This window comes from Triplophysa dalaica, chromosome 12 (assembly GCF_015846415.1).
Source record: "Triplophysa dalaica isolate WHDGS20190420 chromosome 12, ASM1584641v1, whole genome shotgun sequence".
Lineage (NCBI taxonomy): Eukaryota > Metazoa > Chordata > Actinopteri > Cypriniformes > Nemacheilidae > Triplophysa > Triplophysa dalaica.
The window spans coordinates 17,871,190-17,881,254 of record NC_079553.1 but is presented as its reverse complement, the minus strand read 5'-3'; the positions used below and the strand labels follow the sequence as shown (position 1 = coordinate 17,881,254).

At 37.8% G+C, this 10,065-nt stretch overlaps 1 protein-coding gene across 2 annotated transcripts; it reads right to left on the bottom strand.

The window, feature by feature from the left end:
* Positions 1-2,200: 2,200 nt before the first annotated feature.
* ubxn11 (UBX domain protein 11) lies at positions 2,201-10,044 on the bottom strand. 2 transcript variants are annotated; one of them, XM_056762656.1, is made up of 15 exons: positions 9,385-10,044; positions 8,996-9,030; positions 8,649-8,759; positions 8,471-8,571; positions 7,922-7,976; positions 7,639-7,721; positions 7,327-7,423; positions 6,751-6,968; positions 6,578-6,655; positions 6,341-6,491; positions 5,537-5,640; positions 5,364-5,437; positions 5,140-5,271; positions 4,773-4,931; positions 2,201-2,312 (listed from the first exon to the last, which is right to left on the bottom strand). In XM_056762656.1, the coding sequence occupies exons 1-15, from the start codon at positions 9,450-9,452 to the stop codon at positions 2,306-2,308; spliced, it is 1,473 nt and encodes a 490-aa protein (XP_056618634.1). In that variant the 5' UTR covers positions 9,453-10,044; the 3' UTR covers positions 2,201-2,305. The 2 variants fall into 2 exon arrangements, with proteins under 2 accessions (XP_056618634.1, XP_056618633.1); XM_056762655.1 differs by having other exon boundaries at positions 2,262-4,931.
* Positions 10,045-10,065: the final 21 nt, after the last annotated feature.

The window sequence follows — 10,065 nt, the reverse complement described above, 5'->3', positions numbered from 1 at the left end:
CGGCCACCCTGCGGAGAAAGCTCATTTCGGCCGCCTGTATCCGGGATCTTGTCCTTTCGGTCATGACCCACAGCTCATGACAATAGGTGAGAGTAGGAACGTAGATTGACCGGTAAATCGAGAGCTTCGCTTTGCGGCTCAGCTCCTTCTTCACCACGACAGACCGGTACAGCGACTGCATTACTGCAGAAGCTGCACCGATCCGTCTGTCAATCTCCCGCTCCATCCTTCCCTCACTCGTGAACAAGACCCCCAGATACTTGAACTCCTCCACTTGAGGCAGGAACTCTCCACCTACCTGAAGTGAGCAAGCCACCCTTTTCCGGCTGAGAACCATGGCCTCAGATTTGGAGGTGCTGATTCTCATCCCAGCCGCTCCATATTTTAGAATTGCTACAACGTTGCTAGTGCGCTGATAAACATCAGCTATAGGTGGAGAGGAGAGGCCATGATAAATATTTGCCAACAGAGGGAATTTGGCCAGGACACCCTACTCTTAATTATAAGTGCTGTGGGACTCATCCGAAAGATAGTTTTACCCAGAAAAACAATGTTCCAATACTATTTTAGCACTTGTTTACAATGATTCTGACCAGTTAGAGATTAGTGGTGATTCTGTTTACTCTTAATGCTTGTAAGAATGATGATACAGAGATCCCCATTTTTTGGAATTTCCACATTTGAAAAATCAAAACATCAACACTTCTTGTTTAGCAAATCATCAACATAATAACGACTTTCAAGAATAGGACACCTTTAATATATTAGGTAACGCAGTGGAATAAATCCTCACATAGCTGTTGCCTGGGCATAACGTTTTACAGGATAAGATGACAGATGTAGATGAAAAGAAACCGACACAAATATTCATGGTTCATAAAATACAGAGTTGGAGGGTAAACAAAATCTTTTCTCCTCTTCTCATTTACATTAAGACCTGTTTTGAATTTAAATGGAAAACACAGGAAAACAAAACAGAAATGCATTGGGCAGGAATAGCTCAACTCTCTCCAGAACACAGAATGTGAGTGAGGCTGCTGTCCTGCACGTTCCGCGGGGTTGCATGATCACATCCCCATCAAGGGCAAAACTAAAATGACCATTCTTTAATGTTATTCTCACAAGCTGATATTGTGGTGCAGTGATACTCTTTGGACCAGCCCTTCCATGATGATGTTGATCCAGAGGATTTGCATGGCATTTAAAGGGTTGGGAAAGTTCATAAGCGTTCCCAGGAAGATGAGGGTGAGCGCAGCGAAGCTTCCAAATAATTAATTCAGTGATCATACTGTTTATTAGCTGGCTGTGAACTGAATTAAAAAGTCCTGTTGCTGTAGCACATACTGTATGAACATGTTTTTTGGGAGGGGCCCAAAACATAAGTAACAACCCGAAATATTCCAACCACATTTGTTGGATCTTTTGTGATTAAACTGAAATTCGGACCTTTACCAACGGCACCCCGTTTAGGGTATTATATGGATCAAAAACCATGGAATCCTTTCCTCAAAAGCCTCAATTTGTTTTCGACAGAAGAAATAAACAGACAAACAGCTTGTATGACATGTGGGTGAGTGAATTTTCATGACATTTTCATTTTATAGTGAACTACTCATTTAAACTTTGCGCTAATTTGTGCTGCTCTTAGTAGATTGTGTTGGTCATTATGGGATATGAGATATTATACCTGTGTTTTTTAATGTGCACCTTCTGCGTAAAGGTTATATAAGAAATACTAAGTACAACGACAAAAACACAATTTACTTGAAAATAAGATCCCTCCATGCCCTTAACTTTCCATGCAGTCATTCGATGAACTATTATGTAATGTTCCTAAACAAACCAGAACACAAATAGGTCACAACTGAGCTTCTTTGAATTTGTCTTTGTTTATGTAAATTCTTCTGCTTTTGACAGTCAACAGTGGAAAAGAAGGGAGGGAGGACATTCGTTCCAAGCCTTGTGTTGATAGTCTGTTCAAACTGTACAAAAAAATGTAACAAACACAGAATTTGCACATTAAAAGTTGTTTACATTTATTTGAATTTTCTTGGAAACAATGATTAACAGCAAAATAACAGAACTAGAACTTGAACACAAAAAGGAAAGGTAAACAAAATGAACTGAAGTCTCAGTCAGTCATTTTTGCACTATGAAAAAGAAGTTTGGAATAATAAGGGCAAAATAACAACGCAAGTCCTTCATACATAAAACGTTTTTATTTTGAAAGAACAAGCTTGCCATGTAATACATGTAATAATAAGTCATTTTTGAAGGCGCAGATCTCTCAGGAGCAGTGCAGTAGTCAGGCTCTGCGAGAAGAGGTGGCAGAGAAAGAAGAGAGTTGATATGAAGGTTGATATGTTGACCGTGATACAATAATAGTCTTCCTGTGTGACCACAAAAAAAAGGATTTATGTGATTGTTTTTGTTGTTCAGTTCAGTGCGCAACCAAGAGTTGATGGAGTATAATCTGACATTACAGAAGTGTCTTTAGGGTGAGTGGCCGAGAGTTCTGTCCGATTCGAATAAATTAGAATGTGCCCTTCGCTGTCATGTAGTAGGCACCCTCGGAAGAACAAATTTAGATAGATATGCCACAGTAAATTCTGGGACTTCAAGGGGGTTCCATAAACCTTTGATGCATCTTTGATATCGAGAATACATCCAGGTTCTTTTGTGCGTTTTCTGTTCTTGTGTTCTTGAGTATTGGAATGGACTTTGACAGTTATCGATGAAGTAGAGCAAGAACACGAGAACACAAAACCCCCTGAAGAATGCATATGAGAAACGGCCTTTGGCTGCGTCCAAATACCCCCACTTTGCACTTGACTTGACTACTTTCATGATGTATTTCCTGTTTTCAGCCCATGTATTCTAGTGGGTTTGAAGATCCAAGTGAGTATGTAGTATTCGTAACCCGATGGGACACACTTAGCAAGTACAAACATGTTATTAATGTGGTGTTTCTAAATATCTGATAAAAATCAGTTTTACAAAATTCAACACTCAGGGGTTTCAACCAAAAAAATGTGCAACACTTTACGTTATACTATAAAATGATATGTAATATCTAATTATATAGTCAAGTCAGATTTTTTATAATGCTTTATTTGTAATGTTTTAAAGCAGCTGTACCTCAAAAACTAAAACCTAATTAAAACACATGTTAGCCAAACATAGAATAGGCCTAAATAAAGATAAAATCTCAAAAAGTACTATATAATCTACACTGGAAAGCTTTCCGCAACATTTCGTCAGATCCGTGCAAAAAGTCTACACTTTGCCCTGAGTAACACTCCAAAGTGTGGGTTTAGGCGTTCTTTTTTTGAGAAATGGGACAGACTTGCACTCTTACTTTCTGTCGCGTGCATGCGCTCCTAAGGGGCAAAGACTGCAAGGTATTTGAAGGCAGACTTCACAAGTAGTGGCAGGTCATCGATCATCTCAAAGTAACTAAACGTGCCATACCTAACACAGACCCTGAGGCTGAAGAATATTAAATTATATATAATAAAATACCAGAAGTTTTGGGTGTAATAAATGATGTGTAAAACAACCAGTGTTTTTAAGCATATTAGAGCTGAATATTTCCTCTTATTTAATCTGTTATAAGATGTACACCGTTATATGCAGACCAATAAATAAACAGTGTGACCTTATACTAGCATAATGCAAGGGGTTGTGAGCGTAAAATTTAAATCCTGGTTTTGAATGAATAGGTGGATCTTGACTTCCATCAATATTGTGTAAACAGATAGTTGTGGATGTCTGGTTTGAGAGAATTTTGCTGTGCTTTTTGATAGGCCCTTCTATGTAGCTCAGAACGTTAACAAAGTAAAACCTAACTTCCAGTTGCAGCGGTTACTCCTATGTACCACGTTTCATTTAAACCGGCGCCTTTTCATTTATGAGCTCAAAAGCATGTGAGTTGTGATGTGATTTATTTAACTTCATAATATTTGCTGTCTGTTTTGTTCATGTTTTTTTCCACTGTAAGAATAATGAATCGAATATAATTTATGTTATAGAATATAAGCTTTCCTGTAGCTCAGTGGTAAGAAGATTGCGTTAACAATGCAAGGTTGTGGGTTCGATCCCAGGGGATTGCAAATACCTATGTAAAATGTGTAGGGTAAAGCAATGTAAATCTAAATGTAATTTTTAGATGTAAGGGAGCCTGCGCCTATCTCAGGAGTCATCGGGCATCAAGGCAGGATACACCCTGGATGGAGTGCCAACCCATCACAGGGCACACACACTCACTCATTCACTCACGCACTAACACCCTACGAACAATTTTTCCAGAGATGCCAATCAACCTACCATGCATGTCTTTGGACCAGGGGAGGAAACTGGAGTACCCGGAGGAAACCCCCGAGGCACGGGGAGAACTCGCAAACTCCACACACACAAGTCGGAAGAGGGAATCGAACCCCCAAACCTGGAGGTGTGAGGCAAACGTGCTAACCACTAAGCCACCGTGCCCCCCCCGATCTTGATCATTATTTTATATATTTAATCAAGTTCAGAAATAATTATTGTGAGACTGCTTTAGCAATTTCTCAGTATTTCAATAATCCCATTTCTTATTGAATGATACAAGTGCTACAATCCTTGCTAAATGGGAAACTGCCACATTTGGATTGTCATCGCCATGGAAATGCACTCATGATGTCATATGCAGTAGCATCTGTTTTAATTTAACGGCAGGTAATGATTGTTATGATATGAATGATTAAGTGTTTGAATGAAAAACTATTTAAGTGTCGTTCTCTGTGTTCCTTTGCTGTCTGTAAGATGACGCTTGTGGACGTAGAATGAGAACTGCATTTGGAATTAGACCACATGACAGGAGCGTCTGAGTGTCATCGTTGTAGCAACGCTTCGGAAATGTGCTGATGATGTCATATGGGGGACCACCTGGTTGTCTGTGATAAAAGATGACAAGCAGAAGACTTATTAAAATAAAACCTCAACTTAAAATGATACATTTCTGATGGAAAATCAGTGCATCTTATGCAAAGAATAGTTCAGAAACTTTTATAGCTGGAGGGCAAGTTTATCCAAGTTGGTTCTACTGTTTTGTAGATACAAGATGTTACCTTTTCGTAATTGTTTATGCTTAACAGTAGTTACCTTTTCATGTCCAGGTAAAGACGCAGATCTCCAATCGTCTCACTAAAGTGCATTTTCACGATGAATGTCTCCACACCAGCTTCTGACTTTATTCGTAATGTGGTGATGTCTTCTAATGAACAATCTGTCTCACTGCGTCCCATGAGAAACAAGTAAATTACTTAATCAAGATCTAACCTTTTGTTGCATTTATCATAACTTGACAGGTATGATGTTATATGAACCTTTCTCTCAGGGCCTGTAAGACAGGTGTTTCCACAATGGTTGTCAATTGACTCGTTGCACCATCAGGCATGCCCTTTACAAAGTGAAGATGAAGTTAAAACATGAGACTGAAAGATCTTAAACCAAACCAGCAGGTACAGGCGTAATGTTTACATTCACAATCCACTCTCACCTGTAGATGAGCTTTTATCGAGTCACGAATGCTTATCACTTTGCCTGACTTCACCACACACTCTGGGAGCTTTCTGAGAAACTGTTCCATGGACAGCTTTGTACCTAAAGGCCACAGATGTGAAGTAAAGCATAATGTTAGTGTCACCCAACATTGCTTTTATATAGATCTCCTAAACTTGCTTAGCATCTTGCACAATATAGAATAGAATTATAGCCAATTTCCGGCATTCAACAGCATTGGTTAAGCTAGTGTTGCTATATTAGGCACATGTAAAATCTTTGTATCTGTCTTCATTTATTTACCCTTATGTCAATCAAAACTGTATATGTCTCTTTGTTATGTTGAACACAGAAGAAGGTGTCTTTGTGTCCATACAATGGAAGTCAATGGCAGTCAATGGCAGTCAGTGTTGTTTGGTTACCAACATTCCTCAACATCTTCTTTTGTGTTCTGCAGAACACAACGTCATTCAGGTTTGAAATGACATGAGGGTGAGTAATCAAATATTGTTTATTTTGGGGTGAACTATGGCTTTAAGGTTTGACCTTTTTTTTGGAATACCACACATAAGTGTACACAAGTGTGCTGGGTACTCACACATGCCTGATAGCCCTTAGCTTTAGAAACAGCAATAAAAGAGGCAGATAATCGAAAAACTCTACACTTTTTAAGACAATCAGATCTTTAAAGCCAATCGAATGGGGTTTTGGAGAGAAGGTGCATGGTTGTGAGGTGACAAAAGTAAACAAATAACAGTTTTGTCAATTTTAGGCAAAAAAGACAACAGTGAAACATTCAAACCTGGTATTTGACTAGGTTTTGGTGACCTAAACATTGCCTGCTCAGAACCGTCTTCTGACTGCCCGCATGCTCCATCTATAGTTTGTCCTTTTCCAGGAAACTCTGTCCAAGGTCGCCTGACTATGAATTCCTCCTCCCGTCTGTCATGAATCTGTTTGTTAATGTGCACAAATAGCATTTATAGAGCTCTAATGATGAGAGACTGAAACTCACAGAATCTTAGAGATGTGCACACACCTGGAAGGGCACACCACAAGGAAACCTTTCCTGAAGCTCAGACGGGAAAAATCCATCCATCAAGTCTTGTATGCATTCCTGAAACAATACAGGAAATCTTACAATCGATTTTCTGACGACATTAAGACAGACTATTGTGTCTGTGTTTGTAAAGTCTAAGCAAGTGAGATAACCTGTGTTGTTGGATCCTGGTAGGAGCGGAAGGGTCCGCTGAACATGATAATTCCGTTTTTGTAGAGCCACAGGGGTGTAGAGGACTGCTGGGTAAGTTTTGCCCCACCTGGCATGGGGGTCACATGGGACTCGCCTTCCCCTGCTAAGATGTTTAGCTCTTGGATGTTCTGCATGACTAGGTCATAGTTCATTTCAAACCTTCTTGGAACTGAAGCTCCTGTGAAACGAGAGATTCATAATTTATTCACCCTCATGTCATTCCAAACCTGTATAGAGCTTCTGTTTTCTGCATAACACAAAAGAAGATATTTTGAAGAATGTTTAAACAACACTGACCCCCCCAATTAACTATGAGATTTCTCATCTTGTTTTGTGTTCCACGGATGAAAGAGTCATATATCAGTTTTGAATGACTTGAGGTTGAATAAATGATTTTGTGCTGCCATGTATGTGTTGATCATTACTAGTTTAAAACTATTGCACAGCTTTCAAAGACTTGAATATTTAATTTTAGGATTATCTTTAGGATAACCTAAAACTTAGGTTTTATCAGTATGAAGTTGTAAAGCAAAGACCTGTTGATTTGTTGGCTAGTTCAGTCTCCGGAAGCCACAAAACGTCAGGTTCTTCGCAATTTCCGACCCATATCATTCCATAATCATTCAGAAACTTCTGTGTGGGATGAAAATACCATGCTGTATTGTAAAGAGCTTTCTCTGAGTCAGGTAAAAGGTGGCTGAGATTCTGCAGTCACCCTAAAACCTTTGTGTAATAATTATACAGGAATGATCTCTGTCTTGCTCTTTTGCATTCACATAGAATTGTATGTGGGTTAGAGGTTGGTAGTTACAGTATGTCATCTCAACAAACATTGTAAAGCACCTTACCTCCATTTCCAAAACTTGCTTTTGAAGTCTGAGGCATAATTTACTCAATTCTTCATCTTGGGTATCATCATTTACAGATTTCTCTAAAGCCAAAAACACCTATTGCATTAAATATGAATGAGATTTTGATGTAAATAATGCTTTTGTTTATTAGGACTAACATTTTTTATCTAATGTTCTCTTAGTATTTTTCATTGTAGCTGGTTTTTTAACGTTATTATAGCCTACAGACAAAGTGGCCTGGTTTCTTCTTTCAATGTGTTTGTTAACATGTAGTCATTACCTCTTGTCTCTTGCAAAAGACTCAGTTTGTCTTCCAGAACTGATATTCTTTGTGCCTTTTAATCATAAACCAAGACAGCTGTTAATATTATCAGCAGTTCCCATCGCTACAATTGACATAATGATTGTCCTTAAAGGGACTGTTCACCCAAAAATAAGAATTCTATCATCATTTACTCACCCTTGAGTTTTTCCAAATATACATTTCTTTGTTCTGATGAACATAGAGAAGGATATTTGGAAGAATGCTTGTAACAAAACAATTCTTGGCCACCATTTACTACCAAAACACTTGACAACGGTAGTCAAAAGTGCCCCAAAACTGTTTGCTTTCCTACATTCTTCAAAATATTATTTTTTTGTGTCCAACAGAACAAAGAGATTTAAACAGATTTGCAATAACTTGAGGTTGAGTAAATGAAGGCTAAATAAGAATATATTTTTTTCGGGTGAACTGTTTCTTTAATATGTAACATTTATTGTCATAATGTTATTAACTGAAATTAAGGTGACAGTAACACTGAGGAATTAACCAGAGGACGTGTCTTACCTTGCACTCTATATCCATAGCCTGAGTTTTTACTTTTTTCTCCAGCAGGCTGATCTTCTGCATCATACTGGACATCAGTTCAAAATCACTCGGGGCAGAAGCTATCACAAAGAGTGTCGATGAAAGTAGGTTCAGTTCGACTGCAGAATAGCTCAAATTCAATAGTCATTTGAAATACCTTCTGTGGCTTTCATCTTCTGCATGACCTTTGATCTTGAAGCAGTGTTCATGCTGAGGGGCGCCGGTTGGTTTTGTGAGAAAATATCTTTGAAAAATGTAGTTCCACAGTCTGAAAGATTCCGTTTAAGTGATTCATGTAATTTGGTGGTGTTTATGTATTACCGATATCATTGCATTCTTTTTATTTTATTTTAATGTTCTATGAGTGTGCAGTGACACATATTTTTAAGAAATCCTGTCATTTATATATCTGAAAAGTCGTGTCATGGCATTATAAAGCAGCTCTGACATTTATCTTGTTTTTTTGTGCTTGTTAAGATACCAAAAATGTGAATGAAATCTTACCGGTGTCTGACCTTTCTTTGTAAGGCTTTCTCTCACTATAAAAGCAGGAGAAAAACAGATATGGCATATGATTTCCAAGTGTGTCACTTTATAGTTTTTTTTTCTATCACTTTTTTGAGTCACTAGACAGCAACAAAATAAAACGGTAATAAATTTGGCTACAAGGCCTGTGATTTTATCCAAAGCATCTTACAACTTCTTTTTGTGCATATGCTCTGTTTGTTAATCTCATTTTAAAAATGATGAAAACTGATAAGATCTCCTGAATATGCATCATGAGCAAACAGAAAGTAGATTAAAATGAGATAATTCCATTTAGGTGCCTTGTGAAGTCGATTGTTGTTTACTATATTTATTATAGTGAATTTCTTGAAAGCAATTTGTCTTACCCATCGCTTTGTATGTCAGGTAGAGGAGCTCGTTTGCCCTTTCTTAAAGTAGCAAGTGGGTTGCTCATGTTTCCAATGTGATGCCGATGAAGATCAAGATGCAAAACAAAAAAAGAACACAATGCTTGCTAATTCCTGAGTACAATGTTTTTGAATGAACAATTTCCTAAATCTGTGTGCCACGTCCTTTTTATTAAAATGCCAAAACGGATCTAAAGTCAATTCAATTTCAGTGTTTAACTAAGTTTGTTTGCAGTGTTCAGAATGTATGTTTGATTAGTTGTCATTGGTAACGTGACAAAACGCCACATATTCAAAGTCCATCCACCAGATGACGCCGTTGATTACCATATCTTTCGCTGAGACAATAGTCCATAGTAGACAATACATATGGGAGAGTCTTCAAATAGGACATTTTACTATTTTATTGTTTGAAATATATTTAACTATGACTTATCAGCAGTGATTTATTCATCATCAATGTCCTTGATCATGACTGAAGAATTGACGGCCTTGAAAATGTATAATAAATTAAATTTAAGATTAAAAATTCTGGTTGAAAAGAAGCTCAAAATGGTGAAACGATGGGAAATTTCAACTCTCAGCTAATTAAACAGGCTAATAAAATTATATAAAAAAATTTTTTTTAAAGCAGGTTCCTTTGCATCCACCACGATAGCT

What these genes read in the sequence shown, in the direction of transcription:
- ubxn11 (XM_056762655.1), bottom strand. Translation starts at nt 9,452, where the DNA reads ATGAGCAACCCACTTGCTACTTTAAGAAAGGGCAAACGAGCTCCTCTA. An exon ending in CCTGACATACAAAGCGATGG is followed by an intron (nt 9,031 to 9,384) that starts GTAAGACAAATT and finishes CTGCTTTTATAG; the next exon opens with TGAGAGAAAGCCTTACAAAG. An exon ending in ACCAGGATCCAACAACACAG is followed by an intron (nt 6,656 to 6,750) that starts GTTATCTCACTT and finishes GTATTGTTTCAG; the next exon opens with GAATGCATACAAGACTTGAT.